This window comes from Brachycentrus maculatus, unplaced genomic scaffold (genome assembly GCF_059751285.1).
Source record: "Brachycentrus maculatus isolate JH-2025_06_01 unplaced genomic scaffold, ASM5975128v1 h1tg000220l, whole genome shotgun sequence".
Classification (NCBI taxonomy): Eukaryota; Metazoa; Arthropoda; class Insecta; order Trichoptera; family Brachycentridae; genus Brachycentrus; species Brachycentrus maculatus.
In genome coordinates, this window is record NW_028280971.1 from 162,317 (window position 1) to 185,002 (window position 22,686).

The 22,686-nt window shown below is 32.2% G+C and overlaps 1 protein-coding gene across 1 annotated transcript in view; it reads right to left on the reverse strand.

The window, feature by feature from the left end:
* Nucleotides 1-22,686, reverse strand: part of LOC148306919 (sodium-dependent neutral amino acid transporter B(0)AT3) — a 50,662-nt gene that overhangs the window by 8,892 nt on the left and 19,084 nt on the right. Inside the window, exons 2-4 of the mRNA XM_088264186.1 lie at nt 4,874-5,124; nt 2,614-3,177; nt 85-759 (exon numbers count right to left, since the gene is read on the reverse strand). Of these exons, the coding sequence (XP_088120312.1) occupies nt 85-759; nt 2,614-3,177; nt 4,874-5,002 (1,368 nt within the window). The 5' untranslated portion in view covers nt 5,003-5,124. The remainder of the gene's footprint in view (nt 1-84; nt 760-2,613; nt 3,178-4,873; nt 5,125-22,686) is intronic.

Sequence of the window (22,686 nt, forward strand, 5' to 3'; positions counted from 1 at the left end):
CAAATTTTTGGTAGGAATGTCCGAATGTTTAAATCTTTCCTTTTACAAATATCATATTTAGTTTTAAGTACTGTATACACTTACATTGTCCAACTCTTTCTGCAGATCACATTCCTTCAAAGGTGGCATTATAATAGCATCGATCCCTCCTGCCGTATTAGTAATATTCACAATGGAGCCTTCAGCCGGTAGCCTGTTTGGATCATAACCAATACCCAGTGTGGTTACCAACGTAGCGTTTCTCGTCTCCAAACACTTCTCATAAACCATTGTCGCCTTGAATCCGATAATCGAAAACACAACGACTCCGGCAAACATCGAAGTCAAGCAATTAGTCATCGATACCATTATAGCATCTCTGTAGCAGTTATTATTGACAGGATTGTAGGAGGAAAATGCTATGAGTCCTCCAAAAGCTAGGCCAAGCGAGAAAAATATTTGTGTCCCGGCTTCGAGCCAAACAACTGGGTCTAAAATTTTGTGCCAACTCGGAGTTATGAAGTGTAGCAACCCATCAGACATTCCTTTCAGCGTGATTCCTCGGAAGAAGAAAATTACTAGTACGATGTAAGGGAAGGTGGCCGTTACGTAGACCACCTTTCCGGATGATGCTATTCCTTTGATCATACACATGTACACGAGGATCCAGGCTATTATAAGAGCAATGGCTATCTTCCAGTTAAATGCTTCCGGGGTATTGATGTCTTCGGATACCATGAGAGTTGTTCGATACCAGAAATATTGAGTGGGACTGCTTGTCTGAAAATAATCATAAATTATTGATTTATTTTGTTATTCAGAACATTTTTTGAGTTTGTTTTATGAAGTTTCTCACTTAGGATTTATTACATGTTGACATCTCAACATAGATGAAGAAGAAAATACAAATGGTAAATGATGATAGTCTGGGTATTTATGGAGCTTATGACCTGTAATAGGCTGGTTCATCTATATAAAAGCGTCTCTGCTAAATAAAAGCTTTCTCAAACCAATTATGATTATGAATTATGCCATCTATGGATGGCTCCCGTAAACTCAAACATAAAGCGTCATGGGATTTATGGTATGTGCATGAGTTCCAAAAATTTGAGTGCCATTGTCAATCATCCGTAGAATGGTGAATGTTACACATGCGTAAAGTGATCCCTTAACCAGCCTATTTGGAGGAGACTGACCATAAAAGAAGCAAACCAATCATCACAAAGATTGTAAACCACAACGAAGATGAAGTAGTCATAAAATCAAAATTGTATCTTTATACTCCAGGACTTTGAAAATCGGAAAATTAACCTCGTTTAACGATGGAATGTATCCCATTGTTAAAAAAATAGTAATCCAACACTTGCGTTAGACCACTTTTGAATTTATTAATGTAAACACGATTAGTTTTGAGACTGGAGTTGTATCAAAAGGTGAAAATACAAATTACCAGTTTGTATTTTCATTTTAAAAAAATTCAGAAGTCGTCTCTAATATATTAAAAATCATAATATAACTTCACAAAGTTAATGCCAAATCAATGAATAATATAAGTGGGGTTTTACTGTATCTTCCATTTTTGCTTCATTCATCATATTGTTGATCAAAACTCGGAAATGCAAATTTCTAACCATTACACTGGATTGACAATATGGCTGTATCTAGCTATTTAGATTGACTTTACCTTATTTGGATTTAAAATGGTTTCAGACAATCATTTTTAACATAGATAATGTTAGAATCATAATTATTGTATTACATTATTCACTAATTACTCAGTGTATTATGAACACAAAGAGGTATGCAAAATGTGTATTAGTAAATTTTATGTATATTAGCAAATTTTACTTCACATTAAAATTTTAATGAAAATCCCACTCAAATACCATAAAGTAAGTACAATGGATATTTAGTACTTATAAAATAAACTATTCCTTACTGTGATTGGTTTAATTAGTTACTTTAACCCTGTCATTTATCAATGTCTCTACCAGATCTTCAAAGAGGTATTAGTTAAATCAACGGCTAATGACTTTGCTAAGGGAGTCAAATGTTACATTTTGAACAAGAATAGAAATTGTGTTTGAAAATATATATCTAACACTTTATCTTTATCTTCTTATTTATAAATTCAGAAGTTTATACAGATGGGAATATCAAAGTATTTACAGGGTTTACAACCTGTCATAAGATCACTTTTTAAACTAACATTAATCATTCTGCCCATGATTGACAACCACATACTGTCGAACTTGCATATAAGAGAACTGAACAAAAGATAAATCTTTTTTAAAGAGAGCTGGCTTAAGGTCCTATCATTTTACCCCTCTATCAAAGAAAGCATTGTTATAGGAGGGACTTTTTTACAAGAGAAAATTGGAATCCTATATTTGAGAACAATTTTTTGGATGCACTGAAAATATTTCTTCCTTGAATGATTATGAGGAAGCCCAAAGAATTAAAGGATGCTCCAGAAATAAAATATGATTCAAAGCCATGGCCTAGGTGACGTTGCCCATTATAGAAGGACCTACAACCTGAGGACTAGGAGAGCTGACCCCAACAGTCTACAAAGATGAGTTTGGACGGAGCCAGGAAGAGGATAAGTAATGTTTGAATCACAAGTTTACTTACTGTGCACTCTGGTTCAGCTGTATAAGACCCATTCGGAAAATACTTGTTAGGGCATTCAGACCACGGAAGCTCCGATTGAAAACTCTGCACAAAGTAGAACAAGCACCAAGCGATGATGGTATTATAATACAGGGCCACATTGAAGGAAACCACAGCGCTGCTGATTCCAATGCCACCGAGATAAGGAGACACCTGGTGCCAGACACCGATAGCCCCCTTCCTCAGACGCTGACCGATAGCCAATTCCAGATAGAATATCGGTATCCCTTCAATTGCAAGCATCACAAAGTAAGGTATGAGGAAAGCCCCTCCGCCGTTCTTCTGGGCGAGGTATGGAAACCTCCACACGTTCCCGAGGCCGACTGCATATCCCACAGTCGCAAGGAGGAATGTCAGCTTGCTGTCCCAGGACTCTCTGTCCTCTTCTGCCCCTTCTGGTTTGAACACCCCCTTCCCATCTCCGGATCCCATTTTGGAGACCGCATCTGGAATCGGTGTCAGTCGAGCTGGAGTCGGTTCTGTGTCTTCGAATGCTGCATTTGTAGCCCCGTATTTGACTGGGTTCTGTAAATAGTAACAATCGAGACATATTAGAGCATGCTGTAAAGAGTTAGCGAGGGTTTTTGCCTTGAATTTTCACTCAATTACATAAAATTATATTAACTTTAAACATATGAGGTAAATCCACTCACAAGAAAGTATAGGCTATAAAACATATAAAGTTGAAGCCTATGTATGGCCTCTTTGAAAGCTACCGGCACATTACCAGGTCTGATATAGAAACTCTTGGTTTCCATTAAGACCCAGCCTAAGTAGGGCCATGATAAGCGGTGTGACATAAGGCTTAGCTAAATTTCAGAGTCAGTTGGACGTTAGGTAATTAAAAAAAGGCATATTAAATATCTCAACAGAGAAGAAGCATCCTTTTATACAAAAGGAATGAAGTCTGGGTATTCACAGAGCTTACAACCTGGCATAGGCTGCCTTAAGTGATCAGTTTATACTAGATATTTATAAAAATAACTAGGGACCAGGGTATTTGTTACTTTTTCAGTTACCCGATTGGGTTAGTATTTATTTCTTTTTATTTGTTTATGTCTTTCTATTTATATTAAGGAATAGTTTATTCATATTAAGGAAAGGGAATCTATTTATATTAAGGAATAGCAACAATTAAAAACTAGCTTGTATTAATTATATACTGTTAATTGGTACAAGTCTCTTGATGTCGGGTAACAGAATCACAGGAAAACAAATATGATCAAAGTACTTGTTAGACCAAAGTATTTCACAATGTTAAAACATTGTTGTCAGGTGGTCACTCTCCAATAAAATCAATCAAATAGAACGCTCTTAACATACTAAGGACGGGAAAGGTATTTCTACCCATTCGGTCGATTGATGCTTAAGGACGGGAAGGGTAGTTTTACCTTCTACGCCGGCCTCATTTCAATGTAAGAAAAGGAGGAAACATTTCATGTTTTTGTATTAAAATTATGTGCCAATCTCTTTGTTAAGGTCTAAACCATGGGTGGCCAACATTTTCAGTAGTTGCGCTAGATTTTAGAAATCAGATTTCTTTCCGGGCCGTAAAACAATTGTTTTTTTTTTAAAGAATATATAACAATAATGTGAATCAAACATATTAATAAGATAAGAGTACAACACAACAAAAAAAAAATTTGAGAACGTCTGATTTTGTTTGCTAGAACTAAGTGCATAAATGTTGATACATTAACGATTGATGTTGTTGCTACACCCAAACAGTTTTCCAAATGCTCATCAGTGATTCTTGTTCTCATTTGAGATTTAATATGCTTCATTCGACTACTGTATAACTAGCTTTTACATAGCATTTTGACTTTGAGTCGCTCTAGCACTCAGTTATAGCAGCACATATTCTTATCAATGTGTATTTAAAAGTCGATTGCAAAATGTTGTGATTGTTTGTTAAAACGAATATACCACAGAAAAAATTATCACGATAGTGAGATACTTCCATGTATGGAATATGATATGAACTACGCACGATGGAATGTTCTTTTGCTGGTTATATGTACACTTTAAAAAAAAAAGTGTGAAATGCTCCGCGGGCGACGGGTTGGCCACCCTTGGTCTAAACTATATGTACACAAGTATAAAATCCCCTCAAACACACGTCTGAAAATGTGTTAAGCATCTCCCGCTCTCTACCAGCAGTATATAAAAGACGCTTTTAAGCGTTTCCCGCAAACAGTTTGTTGATATGTTGTTGTATTACCTTGTTGACTCCACTCTCCATGCGAACCAGCCTGCCCCGAAGTTCCTTCATCTCCAGTCTGTCCACAGACTTCTGAGCGTGAAGGTCCCTGCTACTCTGCCTCCTCATGAGGTGCGCTGTGTTGGCCATCTTGAATGCCTTCTTGTTCACTTGTGGAAACTAAATATCTGGAGTAGGGTGTAACAGCTGTGGCTAAACTACTTCGGAATGGCTGGGGTTGAATCGGTCATCCTGTCACGCCATTACTTCATCTGTAAAAGTAATTATTTTTCATGTTAATTTTTATAATTGCATGAAAATATGTAGGTATATCACGGGTCTTTCTCGAAAGACATCTAGAGGAAAACCAAAAAAATCTTGGATGCTACAGAAAGATAACATGATTCAAAGGCATGACCTAGATGACATTGTATGTGATAGAAGGATCTACAAAGCTGAGAGCTGAGCTGCTAAGAGCTGACGCCAACTGTCTAGAAGGATGATAAGTTAAAATGGAGCCAGGAATAAGGAGATGTAGGTATATCATAAAACAATGATAAAATTTAAAATAAAAAAACAGTTTGCAGTAGCCAAAAATAACCTTAATTCTAAAACTACTGACCCTTATCTGTACCGAATGGTGCATAGGGCACTGCGTTAAATTTTAATTTGATCATTATATTATTTAACATAACCGCACCTAGCCTAAAACTTATCCTTACCTAACCTTATCTAACTTAACCTAACTTTACTTAAATTGTAATGTAACTACTACATAATTTAATTATAAATATTTGATAAAATAAAAATACATTTCGGCTTTCTGCCTCCCACGCTGATATTGAAAATAACTTTTTCTACATAATTTTCTTCGCCTTTAATACAAAATTTAATTACATTGAAGATTAAACCATACTCATAGATAATAATTAGTTTTTATGTTTTGAGTGAAGTGAGAATAGTGATTTATTAACAAAACAATACTTTGTGCACAAAGTATTGTTTTTTTATTTTGTTTTTACTGTTTTTATTATATTATAATTATATAATACCATAGTAAATAAAATATGGCTTACTAAGTATAACACCAACTTCTCAGTCAAACTGATTTTTTTTATTATCACTATATTTATATAAAACTATCTGAATCCGGCCACGCGTACAGCTACGCATTACTGTGACTTGGTGTGGTTAAATATGAAAGAAAGAAAATAGAAGTCAAATATTTCTAATATGCTTAATTTCACAGTGCTTGCGAAGTAATGAAAATATATTTTTTTTAATCTATAAAACAAAAATGAAAAACTTTGAAAATGCTCAGTGACAGTATCTGTCAAGAAGCACGATGCCCGCCATGAATAATGTTAAGTATGGCGTGTGTTGCTGTAACGTTCAACAGATGGCGCTACCATTGCGGTCATAAAACCGTTTTTCTAAGAAAAAACATAATGTTACCAATCACAGGTAAAATTTCAAATCAATCGGTGAATTAGATACATACTTTAAGACATTTAACATTTTGAACCAACCAATAATTGTATTTTTATTTAAATGAAAATGCACTCGTATTTGAATGCAACGTTATGTCGGATTTCAAAGCTATCGATGAATAATTCTTGGATGCTTAAGATTTTGAACAAGCTAACATTGCCATTTTTATTTATATAGATGCTGAATAGCGAAATTCATTGTACGTAGTTCGAAGTACGAAATATATTGAAGTCTACACAAAGTAAAATTTGCATATCTAAAGGGATTATCACAGACCATGAAATTTTCTCTGGGTTTCTCAAATATGTTTCGCCGGGCCTAAAAATGTGTTTTTTCATGCTTTTTCTTCTTCCTCTTCGTACCTCATCCGCACCCAATGGTGCATAGGGCACTGCATAAAACCTTGTTGAATTGATCGTTAATTATATGAAGGCAAGTTGAAAGTACCACGCTTTACGTAGCAGTCCAGGGTAATATTAAATAAATATTAGATTATGAATATTATTATAAAAACACAAATATTTTTTTTGATCCCCCTGGGAATCGAACCAGGGACCTCCAGCATGGTGGCCAAACGCGCTAACCGCAAAGTAGGAATTACTTAACATAAAAAATGTATGTATGTATATATATATATATATATGTATATATATATATATATATATATATATATATTGGGTTGATGCAAAAGTAATGACCGTTTTTTATGATCCCAGGTAAAAAATTTTTTTTTCATAAATTATGAATAGTATCTTCTTTTTTATGATTCCATTGTATAAAGGATGCTTTCCCTCTACTTTCTATTTAGTTTTGGCCTGGCCAGAGTACAGTAATAACCCGTTGTATTTTTTCAAAATGTCGTTCGATAAAGTGCATTTACGTCATTGTTTACTTTATGAATTCCGTAAAGACAATACCGCGAGTGTGGCAACCAAAAACATTTGTGAAGTGTATGGAGCAGATGTCATCAAAGTTCGACAGGTACGAAGATGGTTTGCAAAATTCCGATCTGGAGATTTTTCACTCATTGATAAACCACGTACCGGGCAGCTATTGAAGTCTGATGACGACGAATTAAAAGTCATAATTGACACCAATCCACGTCTAACCATCAGGGAGATTGTGTCAATGATGGGAGTCAACCAAACAATCGCATTAAGACATTTGAAGCGTATGGAAATGGTTTCGCGGTACGACGTTTGGATACCTCATCAATTGTTTGCTGCCAATTTATTGGATCGTGTTTCAACGTGTGTTGCTTTGAGTGCGAGACAAAAACATGAACCTTTTTTGCATCGTTTGGTGACGGGAGATGAGAAATGGGTCGTGTACAACAACGTGACAAGAAAAAGACATTGGACTATACCTGGACAAGCCCCATTAACAACTTCGAAGGCCGAAATCCATAAAAAAAGTTATACTTTGTGTTTGGTGGAATAATAAGGGTATTGTGTATTTTGAACTCTTGGAACACGATAAGACAAGTACAGCAGAACGATATTGTCAGCAATTATCCAAATTGAACATGGTCCTTCAAAAGGATAGACCAGAATTGGTAAACAGAAAAGGGGCAGTGTTTCATCACGACAACGCGCGACCACATGTGGCTATGATGACCCAACACAAGCTAAATGAGTTAAATTGGGATGTTATCAAGCATCCATTGTATTTTCCAGATCTTTGCTCTTTCTGATTTTTATTTATTCCGATCACTGCAAAAAAATTTAAATGATGAAAAAAATTATTCAATAGAGCAGGTAAAAACAACCCTTACTTCATTTTTCGCATTAAAATCCACGGAATTTTATACTACTGGTATTTATAAGTTGATAGAAAGATGGGAGAAGGTTATAAGAACTGATGGAAATTATACAATTTATTAAATAAATAATACACAAGAAAAAAAAATTTAAAAAAAAATTATGTAAAAAACGGTCAAAACTTTTGCATCAACCCAATATATATATATATATATATATATATATATATATATATATATATATATATATATATATATATATATATATATATATATATATATATATATATATATATATATATATATATATATATATATATATATATATATATATATATATATATATATATATATATATATATATATATATATATATATATATATATATATATAATATATATATATTTATATATATATATATATATATATATATATATATATATATATATATATATATACATACATATATATATATATATATATATATATATATATATAAATATATATATATATATATATATATATATATATAAATATATATAAATATATATATATATATATATATATATATATATATATATATATATATATATATATATATATATATATATATATATTCTGTAAAAATTATATATTTATTCTTTAAAAAAATTATGCACGGAAACGCGTTTGACTCCTAGCGCGCCCAGTCGTGTTCTGAGTTTGTTTGAATTTGTGCATTTGCGATTTCAGCCTTAAAATTTCCGAATTCGTGTGTTCCATCGCAAAAAAGTTTGAGAAACCCCGATTTAATTGAACAGACTATATTTCCTTTCACGTAATCTCATTGTTTTAACCACAATGCTAAAGCCTCCGCTTCGAATCGATATTAATTTTCCAAATGTTTAACCGCAAACCGCAATTGTCTGTAAATTATTCTGGCAACTGAAAGCAACCGCGAAAACTGAATATTTATATGGATGTTAAATGAAAAGCAAACAATAAATATTTAATTCTCCCCTGAAGCAATAATACCATGTTATAATTGCCTGCTCGAATAATATTGCTAACACCATTTAGGAATAAGTACGTTTTCCGAATGTGGTATTTTAAATTCACAAAACGAGAATAATAGTAAGAGAATCCAGTAGCTGATATAATGAATAATAAAATGAAAATATTAATAACCAGCTGGTTAAACAATAAATAATGGATTATACGAAAGCTAAATCAAAATATACTAAACTTCTGTGCGACCCATCATGACATATCGCTCAGTCCTCTCAAGAACGTCATAAATCAAAAATCGTCAATTTTCAGTTGTGCATGTCTTCGGAATGCCCAGAAAATGTACTATATCCCAGCAAAAGAGGCATATTTTTAACATAATATTTACCCGCTACAGGGCAGAATGTGTTGTTTTTGCATTTTGAAGAAAATGTTTTGTTTTATTATTTTTTTAAATAAAGTAAATATTTTTCAAATGGAGAAAAAATCCTTCAGGTTTTACCTAAAAAGATCTGTTGCACAATAAAAAGTAAGTGGCTTGATATTTATTTTTGATACATTGTATTATATTTTTAAACTTTAAAAACGTTCTCCTAAAAAATCAAGTTTTTTTTATTTATGACGTTCTTGAAAGGAGTGAGCGATATGGAATCGAAAACAGAGCGAAAACCGTAGTAAAAAAACGCGCGGAGAGTGTCAGAACTGAAGACATTAAGAAGCATATCTGACAAGAGTCTACGAGATAGAATAAGGAACATATGAGAGATCGAAGATCTCGTTAGGTGGGGAAGGCAACGAAGAAGAAAATAGTATGCGCGTGTGAGGAGAATGGAACCATCCAGGCTCCCCCACATTTCGCTGTACAACCAACCCTAAAGTGGACGACTCCGGGCAGACCACCAAAGAGATGGATTGACAGCTGGGAATCGACATCGCAGGAGGCTAATCCCTCTTAAAAACAGGCCACAAGGCCTACACCAAGTGAAAGAAGAAGAAGAAGAGAATATACGAAATAACTAAATGTTTCTAAGTCGAATATCTGAAAACCGGAAATTAACATGGTAAATGTTGTTTAATTATATAGGATTAATCTTACAAATCAATAATAAAAAGTAAACAATTAAATTACATATAATTTATATTTGAAGCACTAACTTTGAGATTTTCCATTTTATAATTAAAATTTTGCTTTGTTGCGAAACCGGTAGACATTATAATTTAGTTATAATAAAATATTCATAGTGATTTTAAAACAAAGTTACATTTTAATTATATAATTATATTACATTTGATTGTGACATTTCACCGCCTCAAACAAAACGCGTCAAACGCATCATATAAAATCTAACTTTATTCAATATCTAAATTTTCGCAAAGAATGCTTTACGCACCTGTTCGGCATGAATAAAAAAATAGTTTTAACGCGTTCACCCGTGAAGTTTAATCCAATAAAGGGCGGCGATTCATGAAAGGTCAGTATTGAACAGAAGCCCTTCATGTTTAATTCATGGACAACAGCTGGCGGCAAATCCTGGACATTTTTGTTAATATCGAGAAAACTTTTGAAGAAGTTAGAACAGGGATGGGAAACCTTTTCATTTATTAAACCCACATTTATAGAAATAATCAAAAGGATTATACAAAATTGCTATATAACCATATCAAGTCACTTCCAGTACTTGGATTAGTGTGGATGGATAACATAATTGATCAACAAACTTGTAAATAATAAGTAGTTTTTATGTATTAATTTTAAATCAAGCACACATTTTTTGAGTCTACTAAGCTGTATTTTATTAACAAAAACACATAAAAAAATTAACATTGTGCCAATTGTTTCGCCTTGTTAGGGCATTATCAAACGAATTGGCTTGTTAAGGCATTATCATTCGTTTGATAATGCCCTAACAAGGCAAAACAATTGTCACAATATTAATTTTTTATGTGTTTTTGTTAATAAAATACACTTAACTGTAACTTAAACTTAGTAGACTCAAAAAATCTGAGTTTGAATTAAAATTAATACATAAATTAAAATGGAGTTCTACAAATCAAACGCCAAATCAATAAATAATAATAGTATTAGCCTTTTCGGGAGTACAATAATTGACGTCTGACTTTTTCTGGGAAGTGGGTTCTTTTTACATGAAGAAATATATATATATTCACGAAATCAATGAACTATGAAGATAGAAATCACGTAAAAATAATATAAAAAATAAAACTCACCATCTAAAGGTTTTATTTTATGACAAAATCACATTACAAATATCCACAGATGTCATTGGTATAGAAGTTACATCATACCGACTGACAGACGGACTTCGACGTTCATTAACGTCGATACTCATTTGAGGAAAATTCACACCGACGCCGACGTTCATTTACGTCCGTACTCCCGGAAAGCTTAAAATCCTCTAGTGCACTGTTATCTTGGTTGATAGACGTCTCACGTTTCGATCAGCTACAACTGCTATGGGTAAAGTGATCTTAACAGCTGTCCTATTTGGCAAGCGTGCCTCTGCTGTTGTGGGCCGATGGCGTGGAATGCTCTTCCACCAGTAGTTTGAAATAGTGACGGTGAGATGATCTTTAGAATAAAACTACGTTTTCCCCAATCCAATCACAGCGAAGCGCCCTTGAGGTAGTATTTTACAAAAATTGCCCAATTTAAAAAATCTAAATTAATTATTATTTACAACATTTTGAATGTGTCCAAATACTTGTTCACAAAATCTGAATTATCTCCAATTACAGGAGTTATTTTCATATTATTTTTTGACATCTCATCAAAGATGAAGAAGAATATGGAAGTCTGGGCATTTACGGGACTGGCGACCGTCATAGGCTGGTTTGAGTGATCACTTTACACAGGTGTAACATTCACCAATTCTACCCATTATTGACAACTAAACTACTCAAATTCTTGGAAGTTCTATTCATATGAACCAATTTTGAAACATTATTCTTGAATCACTTGAACTTCACTAGAGACATCTATTGGTGAGATAAAAAGATTTTTATTTTATTATTATTATTACGTACCCACTTCACCCACAATGTAGGGTTGATGGTCCCAAGATTGGACAATAAATATAGAAGTAAAACGCTTCAATACATGCATATATGTAGTTCCGATCATTTTTCATTTGTTGCCGAGGGAGGTAAGAACGCAAAAAATACATATATGGAGCAAAGGCAAAATAAAGGAATGGGAAACGATCAAAAATTAAAATTGTACAAAATATATAATTGTTGCAAAGTTAATTTGATCACTTATTTTATGAAGGCAAGGTGACCAGTCCTGAGTTTCACCAGTCTAGGGAAAAAAAGTTAAATAAACATACAAATGTTTTTTCACTCTAGTGAAAAAAACATTTATATTTATATTGATCCTCCTAAAAATTGAACCCGAGACCTCTAACATGGTAGCCAAATGTGCCAACCACTACAGTATAGAGGCGGATAAACCAGTGATACACTACATATATACATAACATTTTCTTTATTCTTTTAATATCGAGGAAAATTAAAACTTTTCCCGACGTTTCAACAATTTCTCTTGATAAACCAGCTAACCAACATCTTACCACTAAAATTAAAGCTCTCAATTTAACATAATTGTTGGTTTTATTACAAGTTTTCCCATGAATGAAGAAAGACTGGAAGTTCATCAGTTTTAATAAATGTGATTTTTTTCATTTTCGTTTTTTTTTATATATTTTAATTTCCGAGAAAAGCAAAAATATTGACCTAATTATTCAAATATATGAGATTTATTTAACACTAAGGGAAAATTTAATTACTGATATTGCTTTTGCAATACATTTTACATTATATAATGTATAGTAAATGGATTACTTCAATATTTACGGAAAAAAAAATTTTTCATTTTAAAAAATCGTATCGCAAAAAATGTATTTTAAAGTAATATTACCCCAAGGTAAAATGGTGTGTTTTTCGTTTACAGAGTATCACAAGAATCCTTAATTTAATTATCATCCCTGCGGCTCCATCGCGAAATTCTCATCGTACCTGATGAAAATTTAATACAAGCACAAAACCGCTTGATAAAAATGCGTGATAAAGAACCGATTTGAAAATAGATTTTCCTTTTTCATTTTATGTAATAAAGTACAATAAACCGATGAGTTCACAACATCATTTTTCAATTGGCGCTGTCGAAAATATTTAAATTGTTTTCAAATTAATCCATTCCATTAAAAATATTCAGTCGGGAAAACTTACTTACAACATTTTGAGTGTGTCCAAATATCTGGATTATCTCCAATTACAGGAGTTATTTTCATATAATTTTTTGATATCTCATCAAAGATGATGAAGAACATGGAAGTCTGACCATTTACGGGGCTGACAACCGTCATAGGCTGGTTTAAGTGATAACTTTACACACGTGTAACGATCACCAATTCTACCCATTATTGACAACCATACTTCTCAAATTCTTAGAAGTTCTATACACATGAACCAATTTCGAAACGTAGAAATCATTAGAACTTCAACTTCTTTTCATCTCACCAATAGATGCCTCTAGTGAAGTTCTAATGATTCAAGAACAGCGTTTTGGAGATTAAGAAGCAGAGGGAGACCGAAGAAAACTGAACCACTTGGCATAATCAAGTAATTCACATAGGTACTTGAAAGTCGTCAGGCCAGGAATCTGAATAATCGACGGGTATGTACATATATATGTCCGACACCGTAGTGTTATGGTCAGCACGCTCGGCTACCGTTCTGGAGGTCCCGGGTTCAATTCCCTAGGTGGGTAAAATAAATATAAGTGATTTTTTCATTGCAATATTTATTCAATATTACCCTGGACTGGTACCTGAAGTGGGGCTGATCACCTTTCCTACATGCGTTAACGATCAAGATAACACTGCGTTTATATGATGCAGTGCCCTATGCACCACATTGGGGTGGCGGATAAGGGTTTGAAGAAGATGTATATATATATATATATATATATATATATATATATATATATATATATATATATATATATATATATATATATGTGTGTGTGTGTATATATGTGTGTGTGCGTGTGCATGTGCGTGCGCATGCGTGAAAGTCATATCATATAAGATTAATTTTAATCTATCCTTATTTCCTAAAAATAACTTAAGAATGACTTAATAAAATTCTTCAATGATAATGCGTCTTCAAAGGATTCTATTTTCGTAACAAAACAATCATCTCCGTTTGAAATTACCATCCGATAACTTCTTAAAATTTAATTTAAATCCAAAGACTGGGGGTGACTTTAACAAACGAGATATTCCACCCCCTCGCAGATAAAATTTTCATTTTCCTATTTTCCCTCTATCCCCGTAATATTATTTGTTCTAGAGCTCGCAGTCCCTCGACGTCGTAATAAATATTCCGCAGAAAGTCGAGGGTTAATAATCTGTTCAGAAAATGGCCTGAGTTATCAGTTACAGAAAACGTCAAGGCAGCACTAGCATTAATCACTTGCAATAAAATATCCAATAAAACAAGTCAATTTTGACATTCAGCTGCAATTTATTAAACACTTCTGTTTCTGTATTTCTGTACCCCAGTTTACGACTACTTCAGGAAGGCGTTAAACGAATTGTCGTTAACAAAAGAACAAGCATTCGTAAGGATATACAGTAAAAATATGGAACTGGTAACAACTGAGGAGACCACGTACAAACCATAATTAATCCGCACCCCAATGGTGCATAGGGCACTACTTTATGTGAACGCAGTGTTATCTTGATCGTTAGCACATGAAGGAAAGGTGATCAGCCCCTCGCTCCAGGACCAGTCCAGGGTAGTATTGAATAAATATTACAGTGAAAAAAATCACTTATATTTATTTGACCCCCCTAGGAATCGAACCTGGGACCTCTAGAACGGTAGCCGAGCGCGCTGACCATTACACTACGGAGGCGAACAAACCATAATCATAATAAATACAACATTTTGAGTATGTCCAAATACTTGTTTACAAATCTGGATTATTTCCAATATATAGTTATTTTTTAAATTAATTTTTTATTTTATCTTTCCATAGATGACTCTAGTAAAATTCTAGTCAATTCATGCAATATGTTTCGAATTTAAACAATACATATAGAAATTCCAAGAAATTGAGTAGGTACCTAGTGTGTTTGTCAATCGTGGGTAGAATCGGTGAATATTACACTTGTGTAAAGCGATCACTTAAACCACTTTTGTAAGACGGTTGTAATCCATATTCTTCCCAACATATGTAGATGAATAAGTATATGGAATTCTGGGCATTTACGGGGCTTACGACCACCATAGGCTGGTTTAAGTGATTACTTTACACACGACTTTGATCTAACTCGAAACATAATGTTTGCCTTCACTAGAATTTCACTAGAGACATCTATGATGGGATGAGAGAAGCTTTTTTTAAAGCAGAAACTCTTTCATTTGTATGTGAGGTCCGAATCCTGGATTATATTCACATACTTGATAAACGCTAGAAATATCATTGACAATTTTTATTTAAGCTTATAATTTGACGAGTTAATTTATTACAACATTTTGATTGTGTCCAAATACTTGTTCACAAATCTGGATTATTTCTAATTAGAAAACAAAACCTGTTTAAAATCTGGATTATTTCCTTATTGGAGATAATCCAGATTCGCGAACAAGTATTTGGACACATCGCTAACTCCTTTCAAGAACGTCATAAATCAAAATACTTGATTTTCAGGAGAACGTTTTTAAAGTTTAAAAATGTAATGCAATGTATAAAAAATAAATATCAAGCCACTTATTAAACTTTTTACCATGCAACAGATCTTTTGAGGTAAACCCTGAAGGTTTTTTCGCCATTAGAAAAATAATTAGTATATTTAAAAAAATAAGTAAACCATACCTTTTCTTCAAAATGCAAAAACAACACTTTATGCCCTGTAGCGGGTAAATATTAAGTTTAAAATATGCCGCTTTTGCTGGAATGTAATATATTTTCTGGGCATTCCGAAAACATGCACAACTGGTAATTGACGATTTTTGATTTATGACGTTCTTGAAAGGAGTGAGCGACATTCAAAATGTAAACCTTAATTTAACCTGAATTATCCTAGTGAACCTCATATCGCAAAATCCATCAGTCAAGTTCAACTAAAATAGATAGTAAAACACAATACATATTACATAAATCAGAGTTAATCGTGAATCCGCAGTTTAGACGTTGAAATTAAGCAGCAATGACTGACGGTTATAATTAATTGAATTTTAACCATTTAGGCGTTAGCGTAAGCTGTAATTAGAGAGAACATTTCAAAGCTAGACCGCAAACACCCAGCCGTAGGTCAAAAATGAATGGGTTGAATTTATTATTGGAGAATCTGGCTTTAATTGATAATCATTATGCAAAATTATAAAGACTCACCCTTAATCATATAATATCACATTATCATCCCTAAGATATATACCATAATTAGAGTAAGTAATAATAATCAAACAATGGGAAGGATTCAATAAGGAACCTGCAATGAGGAATTCCGTATCGGATGGAGTTACGAAATACTCTATATAAATAAAAATAGTAACAACACTTTGAGTCCAAATACTTGTTAACAAATCTGCATTATCTCCAATTGTTGGAGTTTTTTTCATATTATTTTTTTGACATCTCAACGCAGATGAAGATATTGAAATCTGGGCATTTTAGTTTAGTCTAGTTTCTGCTCAGTTGAAAGCTTTTTTCATCTCACCAATAGATGTCTCTAGTGAAGTTATAGTGATTCAAGCACTATATTTCGAAATTGAACCATATACTCGTATATATAATATATAGAAGTTCCAAGAATTTGAGTAATGTGGTTGTCAATCACGGGTAGATTTGGTGAATGTTACCTACACGTGTGTAAAGTGATCACTTGAACCAGCCTATGGTGGTCGTAAGCGTATGTGAGAGTATGTCAAAAAATCAAATAAATATGTTAATGTTATTTTGTTCAAAATTTCAAATCTCCTAAGGTTATTCTGCGATTATTTTAGATTTCGATACAAATTTCTTTTTTTTGAACACCTGTCCAAATGTCCGGAAGTTGTCCGGATAATCCAGTTGGCATGTATTTCCGAATATTATTTATTACAACAGGAAAAAACCAGGATGGTTTAAATCCACAACGTCAAATTGAGTGAAGAGTACCGTTGTATATATACATACAAACATTACCTGGCTTCAACTTGGGATGAAATTAAAGCACGGAGTTGACAAAAGAATGATGAATGTTGACTAAATGCAGATGAAATGTGCCATCTTTAATGAACGTGAAGTATGATGATGTATGATAGATGTTCAAATGATGATATATGGAAGGAATGCAAGGCTGAAATAAACATTATAGATAAAATTAAAAAGGTGTGTTGAAATGATTTGGACATGTGGAATGATTGAGTGGAGAAAGGACGATAAAACAATTTTTTTAGATAGATCTAGTATTTCTAATTTTATATTTGAATGTATGTAATGTGTACTTGTTGTATGAATGATAAGTTTTACGTGTATGTGTACTTCAAACAATCGTTTTGTTTTATTTTTCAATCCTTTTGTTTATTTAAATTTTCGGCCAAAAATGGCTAAATGCGGCTCTGTCAGTTCACGGTAATATAAAAAAAATATTTAAAAAAATATTTAAAAAAAACTAATAATATTTGAGAGAGAGAAAAAACAAAGTTACATGGTATTATTTCCACGATATTCATGAGGAACGACTTTAAAAAGTTTTCTTTTTTAATTAAATAAAGATCGATAGCTATATTTTAATTTATCTTATATTTAATGATTTACCATCGATATTGAAATTATTTTTCTTGCCCTTATCCGCAACCAATGGTGCATAGGGCACTGCATCGTATAGAAGCAGTGTTATCTTGATCGTTAAGTACACAAAGGAAAGGTGGATCAGCCTTACGCTTCAGGTACCAGTCCAAGGTCATATGAAATAAATATTAGACTGAAAAATCACTAATATTTATTTTGAGCCTCTTGGGAATCGAACCTGGCACCTCCAGCATGGTAGCCTAGTGCGCTAACCACTACACTATGGAGGCGGACAATTTTGAAATTAAACGCTTATTAAATCGTAACTTTACAACTTAAAGCACTGAAAATATAAATTTTTCAGAAGGTGTTCAAATACACATTAAGCTGAAAATTCTGATAAATGGTAAACTCGTGTAAAATATCGAAAACCCTTCAAATAAAAGGTACCTACTTACGTATCCGTGATAGAGTCGATATTCATGATGTTTACACTTTCGGGCATTATATATAAGTGTGACACAATTTCCGGAAATAGCCGAAGAAAATAATATTAAATGCGAGCGACAGGAAAGCACGTTTCCCCCGTAGTAACGTATTTCTGGGAAGTTCCATTAAACGGACTCCAATATCAATATCAAGTCAATAGGGTGGGTATTTTTATCTCCCTTGTGCTCCGCAAAGCTAGCTGAAGACCGAATACCAAAAATACCTGGGGAATATATCGCTCACTCCATTCAAGAACGTCATAAATCAAAAATTGGCAATTTTGAGTTGTGCATGTTTTCGGAATGCCCAGAAAATGTACTATATCCCAGCAAAAGCGGCATATTTTTAACTTAATATTTACCCGCTACAGGGCAGAAAGTGTCATTTTTGCATTTTGAAGAAAAGGTATTGTTTAATTATTTTTTAAAATATACTAAATATTTTTCAAATGCAGAAAAAACCTTCAGGTTTTACTTAAAAAGATCTGTTGCACAGTAAAAAGTTCAATAAGTGGCTTGATATTTATTTTTAATACATTGTGTTATATTTTTAAACTTTAAAAACGTTCTCCTGAAAAATCAAGTTTTTTGATTTATGACGTTCTTGAAAGGAGTGAGCGATATCTCCGAAGACCGCTTTAAAATTAATATGTTCTTCAAAGAACCCAAATACATATTGACGTTATTTCAATTTGTTTTACTTTGCTCCAGATTACTTTTTTCACAATAATAATAATAATAAAACCCTTATCCACACCCCAATGGTGCATAGGGCACTGCGTCATGTAAACGCAGTGTTATCTTGATCATTTTACACATGAAGGAAAGGTGATCAGCTCTCCGCTTCAGATACCAGTCCAGGGTAATATTGAATAAATATTATAGTGAAATAATCACTTGTATTTATTTTACCCCCCTTGGGAATCGAACCCAGGACCTCCAGAATGGTAGCCGAGCGTGCTGACCATTACACTACGGAGGCGGACTTTTCACATTTTTTCTTATGTCACCTTAAATTTTCTTTTATTTCAATGTTTTTTTTACATTTTTAATTTAGGTGTGTTTGTACTACTATTAAGTGGCTTTAATGTACATTTAAATTAAAAATAATAAATACGTAAGTTACAATATTTTGAGTGTGTCCAAATAATTGATAACAAATCAGGGTTTTCTTCAATTAGGATTTATTTCGACTTTTTTTTATTTTATCAAGCAGAGGCAGTTTTTACTTATGTGAAACTTTTATTTGTTGTTTGGCAGAGACTCTTTCTTTCTCAACCCATTAATTTCATTATTTAATGACTTTATGGATAATGCGAGTAGGTTATAGAGGTCTTTATAGATAGAGATTCTTTGACCAAACATTATATAATAAATGCTTGACTCTTGTGTATTTGTGGATCTACGAATATTTTCACATCAAGTAGATGGCTACATTTTATCGAAACAGTAAAACACTTTTTGAATCATCGTTCAGTGAAATCAATTTATTTTGTTTTTGATTAATGGTTAGTTTCACTTCAAACCTCATATATTTTTCTGCCTAAAAATAGTTTTAAAATTATAACTAAACGTAATTATGAACTAAATAAAGAAATAAATAAAGAGATCTGTCATAGATTTTTATTTTTATTTTCAATTTAAAATAAACCGAAACTAGAAAAAAATATTAAAATACTTTTGAATTCTTAGTAGAGGTAAAATATTTTTATTTGGGTTAAATACAATACAATATAAACGGTAACGAAAAGTATTTTTTCGATATGGTAACTTTCGAATATTAAACATTCCTGTCTCCTATTGAATCTAGAAGGCGATTACAGTCTTTTTTACGTAATATAAGGACAATGTACAAAGGAATATTTAATGATTTTTTACTATCTTATATTACAAGCATGCAGAAATATTACGTAAACAATCCTTGAAATTCCTTGAAAACCCAACAAAAGATTTTTCCTATAGATACATGAAATTTTAAAAATTGAAATATGTATAATAGTTTAACGTCGCTCAAATGGGTAAAATTATGTTGATACAAAACTAAAGAGAGTCAAGTTGTGATCCCGTGGTAAGTGTAGTGGACTTAGCCATAATTTTCCTTTTCATTCTATTTTCTAACATAAACTGCTTTGACTAACCTATAAATAGTATTGAATCGAATATTTTTTAATATATACAGATGACTAGCACATTTCTAGTTGTCCACCTTTTTACCCGCTACGCAAAAAATCTTTAGCCTCAGTTTAAGTGAAAAATATCTTTCGTTTCGCTAGTAAATCTTGTATTTTTAAACAATTGCTTAATAAAACTTCAAATAATTGGGAATTAAATATTTCAATAAACTCCGTAAAGAAATTGAAAAAATAGAAGATATAAAAATTCCTAAGAAAAAAATTTATGCCCATTACAGATAAATCTTGAAAAAATATATAAAAATTACTATTTTACCATTAATTATATAAAACATTAAACCATGAGTATAAGTCCCTCTCCAAGCACAAGAGCTCAGTCTCTTTTTTGGAGAGGCACAGCGAATCTAAAACTATAAGTTTGCCATATGTATAAATGTTTAGAAAATGTATTATGTTGTACTTTAAAATGTAACTATATTAAATTAAATAAAATAAATATTTTAAAACTACCTTCGTTCCCATATATTTTTTAACTGTATTAAAAGTGCGTTCGATGGCTGTACCCTAACAGACTCAAGTCATATGCCACAAATTTGATCAGATAATCTAACGCTTTACCCAAAAGGAAAGTAAAGTTTCGACTAAACTTGTAATATTTTTTCCTTCAAGAAAAAACAACGTATTCTATAATATCATAGCGAAGCGCCTTTGAGGTAGTAATTGACAAAAAAGCGCTACAAGAATTATCAAAAAATATTATAATTTTATAATTGGGCAACCCAAGTATCGCTGAATTAATTAATAAAATGTTCACCGGCACAAAAGGTAAGTCCTTAATACAAACATAAAAAATGCGTAATTTCTCTACCAGAGGACTTGGTCGTATAATTCAATTAAAATCCCATTTTAATTATTCCACCAACACTTTAAAAATTATATAGCATTGGTAAATCACTCTAAGGAATTGAATAAGAAAATTTTATAAAACCATTAAAACGATAACAGAAGGTTTCCAATGAAAAACCAATATTGGATTTCTCTCAAAATGTATTTGCCCGTCTATAAACTCCTAAACTAAGTTCAACAAACGTAGGTTTTAACATAAAAAAATATTGTAAAGATTTAGGATATAATGTATTATGATTGGATTTTATTTAAGTTATAAGTCGTAATATCGTTCAAACTTGATGGTTTTAAGTATTTACATTTGATTCAATTTCAAATATGATAGTGGATACTTGATACTCTTTATTAAATACACATTATCATGTACAAATACTTGTTTTATTTTAAAATATTCAGTAATCCGCAAATCCCCTAAAGCTTTTTAATATAAATTTGTAACAACGTTATTTTTTTATTGCTAAAATATTGAATTATTTTATTGGCAGTAATCAGAATTCATGTTGAAAACTTGATTATGTAACGAAAAATTCATCCAAAAAAATAAACAGATTCTCACCCCTTTTATCCTACCCTTATCCATTTCAAATAAAAAAAAATCTAGTTGATTACTTTCGCTAGGTACTCGTACTCATATTATTGTTATATTATTTATTATTTTTGGTTCATTTCGTATTGATATTGTTGAAAATATGATGTTTTCAATATAAATATTAAATACTTGTCTAAAACCACTCTGAGGCCACAATAGGTCTTATATGGTCACAGTGACGCGACGGATGCAAGGTCTCTTGATCTCTTTATAATAAAATATTCCTTTTGAGTTTGTGGATGTAAAAACGACTAGTTGTAAAGACTACGGTTGTTTTCATTAACAGGTGAAAAAAATCTCATTTGAATTTTTAAATATTATTTACGTTAATAAACTTAAAAGTGATCCTGTACAAGAGTTTTATTTTTATATTCAAATGCACCCAATGCGTTTAAAATCGATATAAATGTAACCCGTTTTGCTATATTTAACAATATTTAATCATTTCCAATTATCGAACATCGTAATTTCAACACTACGTATAGCTTTGTGCTTTAGTTTTTTTAAGTTCTAATATGTTTTTCTTCTATGCACCCTAATTGAGTATGAATGGTGATGAAATGCAAAAGGAGCGAGGAATATTAAAACGAAAACTTTGTTCATTTAAAGTTCAACTTTATCTTACCATTCTAGAACACAGATTCTTCATCAAGATCAGTGCTTAAAGTTTCTCATTGTC